We start from the raw sequence: 19,793 nt of genomic DNA, 5'->3' as shown, positions 1-19,793 counted from the left end.
GGTGGCATATTCCTGTAGTCCCAGCTACTCAGGAGGCTGAGACAGGAGAATTGCTTGAACCTGGGAGGCAGAGGTTGCAGTGAGCCGAGATTGCGCCACTGCACTCCAGCCTGGACAACAGAGTAAGACTCTGTCTCAAAACAAACAAACAAACAAAAAAACCCACAAAAAACGAAAATTAGCTGGGCATGGTGGCACATGCCGGTAGTCCTAGCTGCTCGGGGGGTCGAGGTGGGAGGATCATTTGAACCCGGGAGGCGGAGGCTGCAGTGAGCTCTGACTGCGTGACTGCACTCCAGCCTGGGTGATAAAGTGAGACTCTGTCTCAAAAAAAATAGACATAATAAATATAAGAGCTAAAAACTATAAAACTCTTAGACAAAAACATAGGGGAAAAGTTTTATAATACTGGATTTAGCAATGATTTCTTGTGTATGACACCAAAAGCACAGACAAAAAATGAAAAGAATAAATTGACTTTATTAAGATTAAAAACTTTCATGTGTCAAGAACACTATCAACGGAATGAAAAGGCAACTCACAGAATGGGAGAAAATATTTGTAAATAGTATATTTTATAGGGCATTAATATCTAGACTACATAAAGAACTCTTACAATTTAACAAAAACAAAACCCAAAACCCATAATTAAAAAAATGGGCAAAAGACTCGAATAGACATTTCTACAACGAAGATATATAGATGGGCAAAAGCACATGAAAAGATACTCAATATTACTAATCATTAGGGAAATGAAAATCGAAACCATAATGTCTCTTTACACCCATTGGATGGCCATTATCAAAAAAACAAACAAACCAGAAAACATGAAACGTTGACAAGGATGTGAAGAACTTGGAATACTTGTGCCTTGCTGGTGGGAATGTAAAATGGTCCAGACACCGTGGAAAATGGTACAGTGGTTCCTCAGAAAATGAAATACTAAATTACTCTCCCATTTGTGGGAATATACCCAAAGGAATTGAAAGCAGAGACTTGAATAGATATTTGTTGCTATTTTTTTTTCTTCTTAAGACAGGGCCTCATTCTATTGCCCAGGCTGGAGTGTAGTGGTGTGATCTCGACTCACTGTAGCCTCAACCTCCCGGGCTCAAGTGATCCTCCCACCTCAGCCTCCAAAATAGCCAGGACTATAGGCATCTGCCACCACACCTGGCTTTTTTTTTTTTTTTTTTTTAATAGAGATAGGGTCTCACTGTGTTGCCCAGGGTGGTCTCAAACCCCTGGGTTCAAGTGATCCTCCTGCCTCGGCCTCACAAAGCGCTGGGTTTACAGGCATGAGCAACCACACCTGGTTTGAACAGACACCTGTACACAAATGTTCATAGCAGTATAACTCACAATAGCCAAAAGGTAGAAGCAACGCAAATGCCCATCAACAGATGAATGAATAAACAAAATGTGGTATTAAAAAAAAGTATATTAATACGATGGAATATTTTTTCTTTTGTTCTTTTTTTCTCTTCTTCATACAATGGAATATTATTCAGCCTTGAAAAGGAAGGAAATTCTAGCACAAGCTATAATATGAATGAACCTAGAAGACATTATGCTAAGCCAGTCACAAAAACAAACAAATATCGTATGATTTCACTCATATGAATAACCTAGAGTAGTCAAATTCACAGAAACAGAAAGTAGAATAGTAGTTGCCAGAAGCTGGGGAAAGGGAGAAATGGATACAGAATTTCAGAATGGGAAGACGAAAAAGTTCTGGAGATAGACGGTAGTAATAAAGCTGCACAACAATGTGAATGTATTTAATACCATTGAACTGTACACTTAAAAACGGTTAAAATGGTAAATTTTGTGTTATGTATATTAGAAAAAAAAAAGACCAAAGTCTGTCTCTGTTACTCAATCTTTCTTCCGTTGATTAAATAAATTCTTTTTAAGTGCTATAAAAACACATACCTTTCTGTAAAATAGTGCTAAGGACCCAGTTCTCTTTGGCCTGTTTATTCCAGTTGAATGTACCTCTTGTGCTTTAGTCAGATTGGTCTGTTTTGGAGAAGCACCAATTAATGAATGAGCAGTAAGTGATACAGGACTCTTGACTTTGGACTCTTGATTTGTATTCATGGAAATAGGTATCAGCGTGATCTCTCCAGCATCATTTGCAACACCTGAATGTATAAGCATTATTAGAAATAATCTGCATACGTTCTAGGAAAGTTGTCAACTATATATATTTTGACAATTATATATACATATATCTGTGTGTATAAGAAGGCTACAAAATAGTAATTCTAGGTTATGACTGAATTCTTTTTTTTTTTTTTTTTGAGACAGGGTCTCACTTGGTCACTCAGGCTGGAGGGTAGTGGCACCATCTCAGCTCACTGTGGCCTTGACCTCCTGGGATCAAGTGATCCTCCCACCTCAAGCCCTGCAAATAGCTGAGACTACAGGTGCAAGCCACCAAGCCTGATAATTTTTTTTTTTTTTTGAGATGGAGTCTTGCTCTGTTGCCCAGGCTGGAGTGCAGTGGCATGATCTTGGCTCACTGCAACCTCTGCCTCCCTGGTGCAATTCTCCTGCCTTAGCCTCCTGAGTAGCTGGAACTACAGGCGCCTGCTACCACACCCAGCTATTTTTTAAAATATTTTTAGTAGAGATGGGGTTTCACCATGTTAGCCAGGATGGTCTTGATCTCCTGACCTCATGATCTGCCCTCCTTGGACTCCCAAAGTGCTGGGATTACAGGCGTGAGCTACCGTGCCCAGACTGTATTTTTTTTCTAGAGATGGGAGTTTTGCTATGTTGCCCAGGTTAGTCTCGAACTCGTCAGCTCAAGCCATCTGCCTGCCCTGGCTTCCCAAAATGCTAGGATTACAGGCATGAGCCACTGCAGCTGGCCTTTTTTTTTTTTTTTTTTTTTTTAAGACAGTCTCACTCTGTCACCCAGGTGGGAGTGCAGTGGCCTGATCTTGGCTCACTGAGACCTCTGCCTCCCAGGTTCAAGCAATTCTCCTGCCTCAGCCTCCTGAGTAGCTGGGACTACAGGCATGTGCCACCACACCAGGCTAATGTTTTTTTCTGTATTTTTAGTAGAGACGGGATTTCACCACATTGGCTAGGCTGGTCTCAAACTCCTGACCTCAAGTGATCCACCTGCCTCAGCCTCCCAAAGTGCTGGGATTATAGGTGTGAGCCACTGTGCCCAGTGCCCCCCGGACCCCCTTTTTCTTTCTCTTTTTTTTTGATGACGTCTTGCTCTGTTGTCCTGGCTGGAGTACAGTAGCGAGATCATGGCTCACTGTAGCCTCAAATTCCTGGGCTCAAGTGATTCTCCTGCCTCAGCCTCCTAAGTAGCTGGGACCACAGGCACACATCACCATGCCCAGCTAATTTAATTTTTTACAGAGATAGGATATTGCTATGTTGCCCAGTCTGGGTCTCAAACTCCTAGGCTAAAGTGATCCTCTTGCCTCGGTCTCCCAAAGTGCTGGGATTACAGGTGAAAGCTACCATGCCCCACATAAATCCTTATTTTCTAGAAACAAGAATATTCGGTTTTGTTTTTATACTTTAAATTTATTGGAAAAAAAAGCACATTTTGTTCTCTATTTTGTATGTGCCTGTGATGCATTTATAGTTCAAATTCATTGGAAAAAAAAGCAATTTTTTTTTTTTAACATTTTGAGCACTTGAGCTGTTAGTTAAAAACAGAAGTTTTGCTCAATACATACATATTGGAAAGCTCAGATAAGAACACTTTAAAAGTAGCTCAGGAGTTTGAGACCTGGGCAACATGGTAAAACCCCATCTGTACCACAAATACAAAAAATTAGCTGGGAGTGGTGGCACTTGCCTGTGGTCCCAGCTACTCAGGAGGCTGAGGTGGGACGATCACTTGAGCCTGGGAGCAGAGGTTGCAGTGAGATGAGATCATGCTGCTGTACTCCAACGTGGGTGACAGAGTGAGATCCTGTCTCAAAAAATAAAAAAAGAAGAAAAGAAAAAGTAAAATAAGTCTAAACAAACAAAGAGGATAATAAATTTATAAAATTTGAAAATAAAAAAAAAAACCACTATAGGTTCAAAACGAAAAGGTGGGGCACAGAGGATTTATAGGGCAGTGAAACTACTCTGTATGGAGCTATAGTGACAGATACATGTCATTATACATGCTCAAAATCAATAAACTATTCACCAAGAGTGAACCCTAATGTAAACTATGGGCGTTGGGTAATGTGTCAATAATGTAGGTTCATCACCTGTAACAAATGTAGCATTCTGATGTGGAATACTGATAATGGGGGAGGCTTTATATGCCTCTGGTGGGGGAAGGGGGAATATGAGAAATGTCTGTACTTTCCTCTGAATTTTGCTGTGAATCTACAACTGCTTTAAAAAAATCAAATCTATTTTTTTAAAAAAAAGTATAGGTTCAAGAAAAAATAATGAGTTAGAAAAATCATGTGATCTAATCCACTAAGACATTTCTTAAATTTTTATCTCAGAAAAAATACAAAACAAATGCACTATAATGTTACCATGTAATGGAATTGTAACTTTATGTCCTGTTGTTCCTGTTACTGGGGCTGTGGCCATTGTTAGGAGAGTTTGACCAGGTAAAATTGATATATTTTCAACAGTAATGCTTGAAGAAGGAGCGATTTTCAATTTTGTTCCTTCTGTTATGATCTTGTCCATAAGCATTTCCTTTGGGGGGTCCTCTCCAAAGAGTCTTCTCTTAGCACTCCCTGCGGTAGGAGAACTGTAGCGTTCATGGACAGAAATTGGAGACAATGGTTGCATATCTAAAAAAAAAAAAAATAAATTTAAAACAGAAGTGTATTCCAAAATAATAAATTAGGTTTACTCATTCACTCGACAGATAGTGAGTTACTTATGCTGGGCACTAGCTAGATATGAATAACATGGCCTTTGCCCTCATGGAGTATGTAGTCTACTGGGAGAAAGAGGCATGAAATAAGTCACTACGATAAAACGTGAAAATTATGATCACTCATCTTCCTGGTTTCTTGAACCTCTGCCTACATTAAAGGAGCAAAACATTAAGGACAAAGTAGAGGCTGAGAGGTAGAATGAAGTGAGCACTAAATTTTAGTAGTAGTCCAATATCTCCCAATCTTACCTAGTAGAGAGCACCTGAGAAGAAGGGAAGCAAAAGCAAAAATCAGGAATTTGGGTTACAGTTTTGCCTCTTTGTGCATATTTGCACTCCAAGAAGTTTAAGACAGTAACTCTGGCTTTCTAATTTAGTAGATATGGAATCATCTTTAGTAAATCTATCAGAAGATATGAGTAAAGATGATATAAATCTGCTTACCTTGCCTTAATCTGAGGATTGGCAGTACTGTGTTGATCAAAAATAAAGATTACGGATTTTGCCTCTCTTCCTGTGCTATCCTTTCAAAGGATCTGCTTTCCATTCCCTCTCTACCAGCTGCACGGGTTTTTCTAGCCCCTTACAACCCTACATCTTTTCTACATCTTTTTCCACAATTCTTCCCTCAACCAATTATTCCTTACAGGTATGTCAATAATATGCTTTTAAAACAAAAGTATTTATTTATTTATGAGATGGAGTCTCGCTCTTTCACCCAGGCTGGAGTGCAGTGGTGCAATCTTGGCCTACTGTGACCTCTGCCTCTTGGGTTCAAGTGATTCTCCTGCCTCAGCCTCCCAAGCAGCTGGGACTACAGGCATGTGCCACCATGCCTGGCTATCTTTTCTATTTTTAGTAGAGACGGGGTTTCGCCATGTTGGCCAGGCTGGTCTTGAACTCCTGACCTCAGGTGATCCACCTGCCTCAGTTGGGATTACAAGCTCGAGCCACTGTGCCCAGGCTTCATTATTTATTTTTACATTCACTAGATAATTAGATAGTCATGTAATCTATTTTCTTTTCTTTCTTTTTTTTTTTTTTTTTGAGATGGAGTCTCACTGTGTTGCCCAGGCTGGAGTGCAGTGGTATGATCTCGGCTCACTGCAAGCTCTACCTCCCGGGTTCACACCATTCTCCTGCCTCTGCCTCCTGAGTAGCTGGGACTACAGGCGGCCGCCACCATGCCCGGCTAATTTTTTGTATTTTTAGTAGAGAAGGGATTTCACCGTGTTAGCCAGGATGGTCTTGATCTCCTGACCTCGTGATCTGTCCACCTCGGCCTCCCAAAGTGCTGGGATTACAGGTGTGAGCCACTGTGCCTGGCCCTGTAATCTATTTTCAAAACATGCTCAAAAGGTAATAAAATGACCCCTGGCAATGATTTAGAAGCTCTCTGTATTAGTGAGGTGATTGGTAAAATAGTTACAGTTTAATAAAAATCTCCATAATTCTTGGGCTTATGAAAGTAGCTTTCACTTCCCCTGTCTTCAGTAAACAAGTGCAAATTTCTATAGTTGTTTCCATTACTCCTTTACAAGAGTCCATGTGAATGCCTTATATCTAAGAAATCCACGCAAGCCCTTGAATCTGACTAGGCATGTTTAAAGGTGACATTTCAAGGCAAGACTCGAGTTGAAGCCATAAAGTTAGCTGCAAATCCACTGAAATGATCTTTTCTTAGCACAGCACTGGAACAGCTATGGTGGATACTCAATAAGAATGTAATGAATATAGAAATGTAAAGCAGCTCCAAATTTAGAAAGAAACATGACAATCTGTCAAGGTACAGAAAAGATGCTCACTTAGTTATAAATTACATGAGGGGAAGGTGGCAAGCACAGTTTAAACTATTCTTGGTAAGTTTTTAAAAAAGAAAATAATTCTCAATATTTTGAAAGTTTTAAATTATAGTATACTAAATATTTTTACTATTTTTTCATTTCTCTAAACATTAATAACTGACAGTAAGAAGAGCCTTTTTTTTTTTTTTAACATTTTGACAAGATTTGTAAAGGTCAAAAAACAATTATAATTATTATAATTATTCCCACTGATTAAAATTACTGAGTATTCACATCTTATGCAATCTTGTTTTTTTTTTTTTTGGAGACAGAGTCTTGCTCTGTCGCCCAGGCTGGAGTGTAGCGGCACAATCTCGGCTCACTGCAACCTCCACCTCCTGGGTTCAAGCAATTCTCTTGCCTCAGCCTCCCAAGTAGCTGGGACTACAGGCGCATGCTGCCATGCTTGGCTAATTTTTTGTATTTTACTAGGGACTGGTGTTCACTGTGTTGCCCGGGCTGGTCTTGAACTCCTGAGCTCAGGCAATCCGCCTGCCTCGGCCTCCCAAAGTGCTAGGATTACAGGCGTAAGCCACTGCGCCTAGCCATTTTTTTTTTTTTTTTTGAGATGGAGTCTTGCTCTGTCCCCAGACTGGAGTACAGTGGTGTGATCTCCGCTCACGGCAAAACTCCATCCCCTGGGTTCAAGCAATTCTCCTGCCTTAGCTGCCTGAGCAGCTGGGATTACAGGTGTGCACCACCATGCCTGGCTAATTTTTGTATTTTTAGTAGAGACAGGGTTTCACCATGTTGGGCAGGCTGGTCTCGAACTCTTGACCTCAGATAATCTACCTGCCTCGGCCTCCCAAAGTGCTGGGATTACAGGTGTGAGCCACCGCGCCTGGCCTGCAGTCATTTTTATGATCCTGCATTGCATGTAAAGCAAAGATTGCAGACAGACAAATAGATAGACAAACACACATACACAATCACACAGAGTCCAAAAATGGATGTACCATACTATATAACCTGAATACTTGTTCATCTAAGATTTGTTAAGGGATACTATGTGGTCAGGAGATTTTAACTGATTTTTAAAAATCCAAGTGCTATATAATCCACAAGATACACACATCAGCTCGCTCGCTACGTCACAAGAGAAAATAAGGAAGAATGAACTAAAATCTTTCCATTGGTAAGTCTCAAAATGAACTATTTTAAGAGTATAAATAACTAGTTTATTAGATGAACTTAAGCATTCCAAAGAGAATACAAATTTTATTTTGCTTTAAATGTTTTGCTACAGAGACATACACAGGCAAAGGAAGAATATAAATTTGGGAAATTTGGAAAAGTAGGTATTTAGCTTAGTGATATGGTTTGGCTGTGTCCCCACCCAAATCTCATCTTGATTGTAGTTCCCATAATTCCCACGTCATGGGAGGGACCAGGTGGGAGGTCATTGAATCATGGGGGTGGGTCTTTCCCATGCTGTTCTCCTGATAGTGAATAAGTCTCATGAGATCTGATGGTTTTATCAAGAGGAGTTCCCCTGCACAAGCTCTCTTGCCTGCTGCCATGTAAGATGTGCCTTTGCTCTTCCTTTGCCTTCCACCATGATTGTGAGGCCTCTCCAGCCATGTGGAACTGTGAGTAAATCAAATCTCTTTCCTTTATAAATTACCCAACTTTGGGTATGTCTTTATTAGCAGCGTGAGAACAGACTAATACACTTATCTTTTTTATTTATTTCTTCTTTTTCTGGGATATGAAGGGGGTCTCACTATTTTGCCCAGGCTGGGTTAGAACACAATCCTCAATCCTCCTGCCTCAGCCTCCTGAGTAGCTAGGACTACAGAAATATGCCATCATGCCTGACTTTAGCTTATTTAAACAGTTCTCCATTAGCATTCAGGAAAGATTACATACATTTATTAAATAAATTACATTTAAAATTCTATTAATATTGAATACACTATAGTATATAATATAGTGTATAATGAGCTACACAGGAGTGCTGGCACAAGCATCAAGCTCCTTTCCGAATCCTGCTGAAAAAATTAGATTTCTTAATAATATACTCACAAGACTTAAAATGTTCTCTGCAAAAAAACCAAATGCCCTTTGTTACTTTTTCATTCCTTTACCAATGTTGAACCTACCTCTTCGAAGACTCCCACTGTCAGTTCGAACTTCCTTGACTCTTGGGTGCATTAGAGGAGACATTGGCATCATGGGAAGATGTCCCTGTACATTTCCTCCATTTCCTGTTTCAAAGTTATTTGGGAATATAACCTGTAGAAAACAAAAACTCTTTGATTTACATACAGATAAACTTGCTGATTAAAACTTATTAAAAATGTTTTCTTTTCTTTTCTTTTTTTTTTGAGATAAAGCCTCATTCTGTTGCCCAGGCTGGAGTACAGTGGCACGATTTCGGCTCACTGCAACCTCCACCGCCCGGGTTCAAGTAATTCTCCTGCCTCAGCCTCCTGAATAGCTGGGACTACAGGCGTGTACCATCATGCCCGGCTAATTTTTGTATTTTTAGTAGAGACGAGGTTTCATCATGTTGGCCAGGCTAATCTCGAATTCCTGACCTCAGATGATTCATCCACCTCAGCCTCCCAAAGTGCTGGGATTACAGGCGTGAGCCACTGTGCCTGGCCGAAAAAGTGTTTTCTTAACTTTTTTTTTTTACTATTTTATTTCTCTTTCTCACTTCTTCACAAAATACAACTTGGATAAAGTGCTCAATTCTTAATGTTAACAAACATATGGAAAGAGTTCATTTCATTTAACTTATAATTTATATAGGTTAAGTTCCCAACCACAAGAACTAAACCTATGAGGTAGGCAGTATCATTCTCCAGTTAGGGATGAGAAAATTGAGGATCTGAATGTGAAATTTGCCCAAGGTCACAAAACTAGTAAGTTACAAGAGCAACGGCTTCAATACTAATCCTTCTTCAAGTTCACAGCTTTTTTGAACTTGAAGGAGTTTGAAGTTCTTCGATGGAAATACACTGATGAATATTGAAGAGTGGCCCAATAAGTTACTGTCTGCTGCAAAAGACCAAAGAAGTATAGAAGAGAGATTTCAAGAAACCATCTTCTTTTCAATTCCTCCTGGCCTTGGACAGTTCTAGTAGTTTGCGATTAGGGAAAAATTCAAGAAGATTAATGAAGTACATAAGGAGACAAAACAAAGATGAATCAAAAGACAAGAGTTATGAAAGAATAACAGAAGTAGACAAAAAAAAATTTCTCACGATACTACTATTTAAAATGTAATTTGTGCACAACTCTGGGCACACTTAATTTTTATTTTATTTATTTATTCATTTAATTTTTTTTTTGAGAGACAGTCTTGCTCTGTTGTCCAGGCTGGAGTGCAATGGCACGATCTCAGCTCACTGTAACCTCCACCTCCCGGGTTCAAGCAATTCTCCTGCCTCAGCCTCCCAAGTAGCTGGGATTATGGGTGTGTGCCACCACGCCCAGCTAATTTTTTGTATTTTTAGTAGAGACAGGGTTTCACCATATTGGCCAGCCTGGTCTCGAACTCTTGACCTCAGGCAATCCACTTGCCTTGGCCTCCGAAAGTGCTGGGATTATAGTCATGAGCCACCGCGCCCGGCCTCTGTTTTTTATTTTTTAATTCTAAATACACCAATGAAAAGTGTTCAATCTTTATACAGACATTTGAAAAATTTTAAATAAGTTTAATGGTTTCCTAGACACGATACCAAAAAGCATAAGCAAAAGAAAAAATATCTGAATTGGACACCATCAAAATTAAAAATTTTTGCATTTCAAAGACACCATAAAGAAAGTAAAAACACAGGCCAGGAGCAGTGGCTCATGCCTATAATCCCAGCACTTTGGAAGACCATCCTGGCTAACACGGTGAAACCCTGTCTCTACTAAAAATACAAAGAAATTAGCTGGGCGTGGTGGTGGGTGCTTGTAGTCCCAGCTACTCGGGAGGCTGGGGCTGGAGAATGGCGTGAACCCGGAAGGTGGAGCTTGCAGTGAGCCGAGATCACGCCACTGCACTCCAGCCTGGGCGACAAAGCAAGACTTTGTCTCAAAAAAAAAAAGAAAGTGAAAAGACAACCTAGAAAATAGGAGAAACGTTTTGCAAATCATTTATCTGATAAGGGATTTGTATCTAGAATATATGAAGAACTCCAATAATTCAATAATAAAAAGACAACCCAATTACAAAATGGGCAAAAGATCTGAATGGACATTTCTCCAAGGATATGCAAATAGCTTACAAGCACATAAAAAGATGTTGATCATCATTAGCCACCAGGGAAATGCAAATCAAAACCACAATGAGATATTACTTCACTCCTACTAGAATGGCAGGATTAAAAAGGCAGATAATAACAAGCATTAGCAAGGATATGAAGAAACTGGAATCTTTCTACATTGACAGTGGGAACAATAAAATGGTGCAGCCATTTTAGAAAGCAGTCTGACAGTTTCCCAAAAGCTTAAACAGAGTTACCATATGAACCCGCAATTCCACTCCAAGAAAAATGAAAACATATGTACCTATGTTCACACAAAAACTTGTGCCTGAATGTTCACAGCAGCATCATTCATAATAGCCAAAAGGGGTTAGTTGTGGTGGCTCATGCCTGTAATCCCAGCACTTTGGAAAACTGAGGCGGGAGGATCGCTTGAGCCCAGGAATTCAAGACTAGCCTGGGCAACATAGGGAGATCCTACCTCTACAAAAACCACAAAAATTAGCCAGGTGTGGTGTGTGTGCCTGTAGTCCCAGCTACTCAGGAGGCTGTGGGAAGATCATTTGTGCCTGGGAGGTCGAGGCTGCCGTGAGCCGTGATGGTGCCATTGCACTCCAGCCTGGGTGACAGAGTGAGACCTTGTCCCCCACCCCCTCGCCAAAAAAAAAAAAACAGTCAAAAGGTGGAAACAAATATTTATCAACTGTGAATGGATAAATAAAATGTAGCATCCATACAATGGAATATTACTTGGCAATAAAAGGAAATGAGCCAGATGTGGTGGCTCACACTTGCAATTCTAGCACTTTGGGAGGCTGAGATGGGAGGACTGCTTGAGCTCAGGAGTTTGAGATCAGCCTGTGCAACATGGCAAGATCCTGTCTCTACACACACACGCGTGCCCACGCGTGCACACACACACACACACACACACACACAATTAGCCGAGTGTGGCCAGGCGCGGTGGCTCAAGCCTCTAGCCTCTAATCCCAGCACTTTGGGAGGCTGAGGCAGGTGGAGCACGAGGTTGGGAGTTCAAGAACAGCCTGGACAAGATGGTGAAACCCCGTCTCTACTAAAAAAAGTACAAAAAAAATTAGCCAGGCGTGGTGGTGCATGCCTATAATCCCAGCTACACGGGAGGCTGAAGCAGAGAATTGCTTGAACTGGGAGGCAGATGTTGCAGTGAGCCGACATTGCACCACTGCACTCCAGCCTGGGTGACAGAGCAAGACTCCGTCTCAAAAAAAGAAAAACAGAAAGAAAAAAAAAATTAGCCGGGTATGGGTGTGGTGGTATGTGCCTGTGGTCTCAGCTACTTGAGAGGCAGAAGGACCGTTTGGGCCGAGGAAGTTGAGGGTGCAGTCAGTGCTCCACATTTGCGCCACTGCACACCAGCCCGGGCAACAGAGTGAAACCCCGCCTTAAAAAAAAGAGGAAATGAAATACTGATACATTCTACAACATGGATGAACCTTAAAAACATTATGCTAAGTGACAGACGCCCAGTCAAAAAGGACTACATTTTTATGATTCCATTTATATGAAATGTCTAGAATAGGCAAATTTATGGAGACAGAAAGTAGATTAGCGGTTACTTACAGCTAGGGAGAATATTCAGGGGTAGGGAAGTGATAGCTAAAGGATGTAGGTTTCTTTTTGAAGTGATGAATATATTCTAAAATTGTGGTTATGGCTGCACATATCTATTTATATACTAAAACCACTGAATTGTACACTTAAAATGGGTGAACTGTATGGTATAGGAATTATCTCTCAATAAAGCTGTTTTTTTTAATGATAGGATTATCAGCCTTGCCCAGACTCACTTCTTCACAGGTAGGAACTTTGTTTGCAGAAACCTGGAGAGCCTCCCACAGTGCAGAATCGTGACTCCATGCTAAACTCTCCAAAATCTGTTCTTCAATGCTGTTTAGGTGTTTCACCATGTCCCTTGAGAGCCCCTCTTCTGAGCGGATCACCACCTCAATAACCTGCAGAGGAGAAAGGTGAGAAGGCAATGTGGTTTCAAGCAGTTAGTTCTAGTCTGGAGTTGCATGTAGGACTAGCTGTGGCTTTCTTCTTCTTTTTTTTTGAGACGGAGTTTCCCTCTGTTGCCCAGGCTGGAGTACAGTGGTGCGATCTTGGTTCACTGCAACCTCTGCCTCCCGGGTTCAAGTGACTCTCCTGCCTCAGCCTCCCGAGTAGCTGGGATTACAGGCACCCGTCACCACACCTGGCTAATTTTTGTAGTTTTTAGTAGAGCCGAGGTTTCACCATGTTGGCCAGGCTGGTCTAGAACTCCTGACCTCAGGTGATCTGCCCGCCTAGGCCTCCCAAAGTGTTGGGATTACAGTTGTGAGCCACTGCGCCCGGCCACTGTGGCCTTATTCTGTGGCACAGAACCAAAGTCATCTTTGAACCATAATTCTGTGGCTTACTAACATCTTCTAATTTATAAAGGAGTTTTTAAGTTCTTTAAAATATGTTCACATATATTTGTTTTTCACGTTTTATTTTATAAATGACAACTTGAGGCAACGATAGGTGAAAACTGGTCAACAGCCCAACAGTGGGAGAAGTCAGGTCTTGGGTTCCAAGTCTAGTTCTATTTTGAATGTACTGCTCCTTTCCAGACTATTTTTTCCACTAACTCAAAATAACAGAATGAATGAACTATTTAAAGTGACTTTGCTTATATACACTATAATTCCATTTTATAAGGGAAGTATCTAGAATAAAGTTTATATACACAAAATATTAATAATATGATTAATAATTAGATTATGATGTATGACTTTAATATTCACATTTATTTATTTATTTATTTATTATTTATTTTGAGACGGAGTCTCGCTCTGTCACCCAGGCTGGAGTACAGCGGCGCCATCTCGGCTCACTGCAATCTCTGCCTCCTGGGTTCAAGCGATTCTCCTGCCTCAGCCTCCCGGGTAGCTGGGACTACAGGCACGTGCCACCATGCCTGGCTAATTTTTTGTATTTTTAGTAGAGATGGGGTTTTACTATATTAGCCAGGATGGTCTCAATCTCCTGACCTCATGATCCACCCGCCTCGGCCTCCCAAAGTGCTGGGATTATAGGCATGAGCCACCACGCCCGGCCCACATATGGGCTTGGGCATTGAAGAAAATTATGATTTTCTTCATTGAGCACGTATCATTTATGTCGTTTAAAAAAACAAAAGAGGCTGACACAGTGGCTCATGCCTGTAATCCCAGCACTTTGGGAGGCCACAGTGAGAGGATTGCTTGAGACCAGGAGTTCGAGACCAGCCTGGGCAACATAGTGAAACCGAGTCTCTATAAAAAAACAAAGGCATTTAGCTTCTTGAATAAAATAAGGATGTTATAAATAAAAACAAATTACTATGAGGTTGTTGACAAAACTAAACTTTTTCCTAATGGCAAAAGTTGAATACACACATTGACATTAAAGTAAGTGTATAGTAGAATCACTTCTCCCTAAGAAACCTAAAAATACTTTAATCACACTCAGTAATTCACACAGATAAGCTTTCCAATGACCTGCATTTTCTACAACTTTAATTCAGGCAGACTTTAGGTATAAACATTTAACTCTTCAAACCAATTTTTCTATCACCAGTAGAAAAGTACCTAGATGACTAAATATTAACTAAATCATGCCAAGAAGCATAACAGTAGCATTAGTCTTAAAGTTCGATACTATGTAACATTAAACATTATTGACTGTGATGACTTGAGGGTGATGATGTAGTTCAATAGCTATGACCTCTGTTTTATTTTGAAAAGATTAATAAAAATAGATCTAGCAAGAAAAATAAAGGTAAGGTAAGTAAGATTCATTCACACTGAATTAGCTCAAACTTGGGGAAGAAGCATAATCTATTATTACAGCTTTATTAGTTAGACCATCACCAAAATCAATTTTAGGTCTTTTTTCCTCTTGGTAGAAAGCATTTTTTGTTCTTCATCACGCATTTGTTTAACAGGATTATAATTTTCATTCATAAATATGGAAAATTTGAAGTTAAGTACTAGTTCCAGGTCACATTTTCAAGTCCGTGATAACAAATGAACTGAGGCTATAAGATTGACTTAATTTACTGATATTCTCACCTTCTCTCTCTCTCTTTTTTTTGTTTGAAACAGGGTCTTGCTTAGGTGCCCAGGCTAGATTGTGGTGGCATAATCATAGCTCACTGTAACCTCAAACTCCTGGACTCAAGCCATCCTCCAGCCTCAGTTTTCCAAAGTGCTGGGATTATAGGTGTGAGCCACTGTATGCTCAACTCTCTCTTGTGTTCTTGGTTTCACCCAAAAGGAATATATATTATCTTTTTTTTTTTTTTTGAGACAGAATTTTGCTCTTGTCGTCTAGGCTGGGGTGCAATTGTATGATCTCCGCTCACTGCAAACCTCCACCTCCCAGGTTAAAGCAATTCTCCTGCCTCAGCCTCTCCAGCAGCTAAGATTACAGGTGCTTACCACCATGCCTGGCTAATTTTTTTTTGGTATTTTTAGTAGAGACGGAGTTTCACCATGTTGGCCAGGCTGGTCTCAAACTCCTGACCTCAGATGATCCTCCCACCTTGGCCTTTCAAAGTGCTGGGATTACAGGCGTGAGCCACCATGCCCAGCCAGGAATATATATTTTCAGAACACATCTGGAAACACTTTCCAGATATCACAACGGTATTTTTCTTCAGCACTAAGATAAATACAATGTTTCTGTGAGAAACACTGTTTTCATCTCATAACAGAACTTTGTTTTCATCTCACCTTATAAAAGTAAAATGGTTGCAAGTTGAGAACTTCAATAACCCAAGGAAAAGTACGAGGTGAGCTATAGGCAAAGAGCACGATTTCCAAACAACAAGCCATCAAGGAACGATGAAATATATCTTGCTCTAAAAGAACCTGGGGGAAGAGAGAGACCACAGTTTAATATTTTTCAGCAATTTCAGTCTTTGCCATTCTATAAAGAAAACTATAGAAACAAGAAAAAATAATGTGCAAATTATATTACACTAGATTACTGGAAATAAAAATTTGAGTTCTCAAATTGGTAGTTTTCCTGTAATACCTAATCTTGCTCAGTGGGTAGGGAATAAATTTAAATAACGTGTACATAACAATCTGCTTTGAAATCTGAACAAATAATAAGTCAGTATTCCCATCAACAGAAAAACATTAGAATTGGTTCTTTTTCTTAATGACAGTTAATTGTTTTGTCAACATAAGGTTTATCAAAACACCGAAATGAAAGGTAATATGTCACAGTTTAGACAAAAATGTTCAGAAAAAGAAATATTTCATTGAGAAAGTAAAAGTCCTACTTTACCATTAAGTTTAATATAAGTTTTCAGTTTTAAAAATGGTGTTTGTTGCCTTCTTTCTTTCAAATATCACCCCAGATTGGCTGAGCGTGGTGGCTCACCCCTGTAATCTCAGCACTTTGGGAGGCCAAGGCAGGTGGATTGCTTGAGGTCCGGAGTTTAAGACCAGCTTGGCCATGACGGTGAAACCCCGTCTCTACCAAAAATACAAAAATTAGCTGGGTGTGGTGGTGCGTGCCTGTGATCCCAGTTACTCTGGAGGCTGAGGCAGTGGAATCACTTAAACCTGGGAGGCAGAGGTTGCAGTGAGCCGAGATCACACCACTGCACTCCATACTGGGCGACAGAGCGATACTCAGTCTCAGAAAAAACAAAAAACTAAAACAAAAAAAAAATATCACCCCAAATCAAGAGAGGATAAAAAACAGAAACTCCATCATCAGTAAAACTAGCAGTCATTTGTAACTGTAAACCACAATATATGAAGGATGACAAATTACTCAGCAGAAGGGACGATGGTTAAGCATAAGGACCTGCAGTGAGACACTTAAAACAGATGAATCTGATCTAAAATACATAGCAACTGAGGACACAGGCAGAACGGAAAGTGGGGGTGAAGCATTGGGTGGGTGATCTGAAAGTCTTAGGATCCTCAGGTCCCCACACAATCCCCACTCTGTGGGATCAGATGACAGACCTCTATTCTGTCTCCACAGGAATCTACAGGATTATTCTCTAGAGAAATTGAACTGGAGACTCAGAGGTAGAGAACATTAGGCACAGAAAAGACTAGGGTTTTAGGTGAAACTCTGCAGACTGAACCATAAGACCAAATTTCCCTTCCTTCTTCTGATCCACAACACCAACAGCCAGGCAAGAGATTTACAGATATGTCTCTGGAGAAACTGAGGTATTCCAGAAAAGTCTTACGGGTACCAGCAGATGAGAGTCTCTAATACTATGTGATCACCTGAGGTCAATGGATTTTTTACTTCCACTCTTGAAATAAAAGAGCTTTGAAACAAACTTTTACTGCCTCATTCACAGAGCTTTGAACACATGTTTTTAGTGTCTCATTCAAATTTAAGTGGACCACTAAGAATTATCTGACATTTGAGGAAAACCTCTTACCTGAAAAACATAGGTCAAAACAAACAGAAAAGTGAGGTGCAGCAGCATGCACCTGTAGTCCCAGGTACTTGGGAAGCTGGGGCAGGAGGATCACTTGAACCCAGGAGTTTTGACACTAGCCTGAGCAACATAGCGAGACACCATCATATTAAAAAAAAAAAAAAAAAAAAGCCAGGTGTGGTGGCTCACGCCTGTAATCCCACCACTTTGGGAGGCCAAGGCGGGTAGATTACCTGAGGTCAGGAGTTTGAGACCAGCTTGGCCAACATGGTGAAACCCCATCTCTACCAAAAAATACAAAAATTAGCTGGGCATGGTGGCATATGCCTAAAGTCCCAGCTACTCAAGAGGCTGAGGCAGGAGAATCGTTTGAACCTGGGAGATGGGGGTGCAGTGGGCCGAGATCATGCTACTGCACTCCAGCCAGGGTGACAGAGCGAGACTCTGTACCCCGCCACCCCCAAAAAAAAAAAAATTTCAAGATCCGCCATCTGCAAATGCAGATTTTTGTGAAAACTCTTACAGGGAAAACCATCACCCTCGAGGTTGAACCCTCGGATACGACAGAAAATGTAAAGACCAAGATCCAGGATAAGGAAGGAATTCCTCCTGATCAGCAAAGACCAATCTTTGCTGGCAAGCAACTGGAAGATGTCTGACTACAACATTCAAAAGCAGTCTACTCTTCATCTTGTGTTGAGACTTCGTGGTGGTGCTAAGAAAAGGAAGAAGTCTTACACCACTCCCAAGAAGAGTAAGCACAAGAGAAAGAAGGTTAAGCTGGCTATCCTGAAATATTATAAGGTAGATGGGAACGGCAAAATTAGTTGCTTTCCTCGAGAGTGCCCTTCTGATGAATGTGGTGCTGCAGTGTTTATGGCAAGCCACTTTGACAGACATTATTGTGGCAAATGTCTGACTTACTGCTTCAACAAACCAGAAGATAAGTAACTGTGTATGAGTTAATAAAAGACATAAACTAACATTTAAAAAAATTAAAAATATTTTTTAAAGAGAGAGAAAAAAGACCAGCCATGGTGGCTCACATCTGTAATCCCAGCACTTTGAGAGGCTGAGGTGGGTGGATCACCTGAGGTCAGGAGTTGGAGACCAGCCTGACTAACATGGAGAAACCCTGTCTCTACTAAAAATACAAAATTAGCCAGGTGTGGTGGCACATCCCTGTAATCCCAGCTACTCAGGAGGCTGAGGCAGGAGAATCGCTGGAACCCGGGAGGCAGAGATTGCGGTGAGCCAAGATCGCGCCATTGCACTCCAGCCTGGGCAACAACAGTGAAACTTCGTTTCCAAAAAAAAAAAAAAAAAAAAGAGAGAGAGAAATGGAGAAAAATTCAGGAGAAACAGAGACGAAGCAGTCAAGAAAATTTCGAATAAATCTAAATTTGTAACTTTAGAGAACATGAAAGAGAAATGAAAATATAGTTGAAATTAAAAGTTCATTGGGACTAGATGAAAAGTTGAGTAAATATCTTTAAAAGTAGAATAAGGCCAGGCGCAGTGGCTCACGCCTGTAATCCCAGCACTTTGGGAGGCTGAGACGGACAGATCACGAGGTCAGGAGATGGAGACCATCCTGGCTAACACGGTGAAACCCCATCTCTACTAAAAATACAAAAAAATTAGCCGGGCATGGTGGCGGGCGCCTGTAGTCCCAGCTACTCGGGAGGCTGAGGCAGAAGAATGGTGTGAACCTGGGAGGCAGAGCTTGCAGTGAGCCGAGATTGCACCACCGCACTCCAGCCTGGGCAACAGAGCAAGACTCCATCTCAAAAAAAAAAAAAAAAAAAAAAAAAAGTACAATAAATGAGATAAAGAAATGGAAAATAAGAGAAGAAATTAAGAAGGTCAATTCAGAAGGTCCATTATCTGAAAAATAAAAGTTCCTGAAAGATAAATCAGTGGGCAATATATCATCTAAGAAATAACAAAATAAAATGACCAAGAACTGGAGGGCATGAATTTCTAGACTAAACGGGCAACTCTGTGGGAATGACAAATACATGAATGAAAAAAACACAATAAGATACATTTTTATAAATTTAAGAACATCAGTGATAAAAGATACTCAAAGACTTCAGAAAAAAAAAAAACAGGTCACATACTACTAAGTGGGAATGAGAATGTCACTGGACTTCTCATTAGTAACAGTGAAATCTATAATAGAAAATAATGCAACAGTACCTTCAAACTCATACAGGAAAATGATTGTCAATCTAGAATTCTTTTCTTTTTTTTAAGTTAATTTTTTGTTTTTAGGGATGGGGTCTTGCTATGTTGCCTAGGTTGGAGGACAGTAGCTATTCACAGTGCAATCATACTACACAGTGTACATACAATACATAGTATACTACAACCTCAAACTCTTGGGCTCAAGCAATCCT

At 40.5% G+C, this 19,793-nt stretch overlaps 1 protein-coding gene and 1 pseudogene across 2 annotated transcripts in view; one reads left to right on the top strand and one right to left on the bottom strand.

The window, feature by feature from the left end:
* Positions 1–19,793, bottom strand: part of RBL1 (RB transcriptional corepressor like 1) — a 93,377-nt gene that overhangs the window by 30,602 nt on the left and 42,982 nt on the right. For both annotated transcript variants that reach the window (XM_030826408.1, XM_003253543.4), the window contains exons 12-16: positions 15,704–15,841; positions 12,752–12,916; positions 8,823–8,955; positions 4,521–4,787; positions 1,936–2,147 (exon numbers count right to left, since the gene is read on the bottom strand). In XM_030826408.1, the coding sequence (XP_030682268.1) occupies positions 1,936–2,147; positions 4,521–4,787; positions 8,823–8,955; positions 12,752–12,916; positions 15,704–15,841 (915 nt within the window). The remainder of the gene's footprint in view (positions 1–1,935; positions 2,148–4,520; positions 4,788–8,822; positions 8,956–12,751; positions 12,917–15,703; positions 15,842–19,793) is intronic.
* LOC100599498 lies at positions 17,889–18,372 on the top strand (annotated as a pseudogene).

The sequence above is a fragment of the Nomascus leucogenys genome, chromosome 13 (assembly GCF_006542625.1).
Source record: "Nomascus leucogenys isolate Asia chromosome 13, Asia_NLE_v1, whole genome shotgun sequence".
Lineage (NCBI taxonomy): Eukaryota > Metazoa > Chordata > Mammalia > Primates > Hylobatidae > Nomascus > Nomascus leucogenys.
Note: the sequence above shows the minus strand (reverse complement) of the source record. Positions and strands in the feature narration are given on the sequence as shown.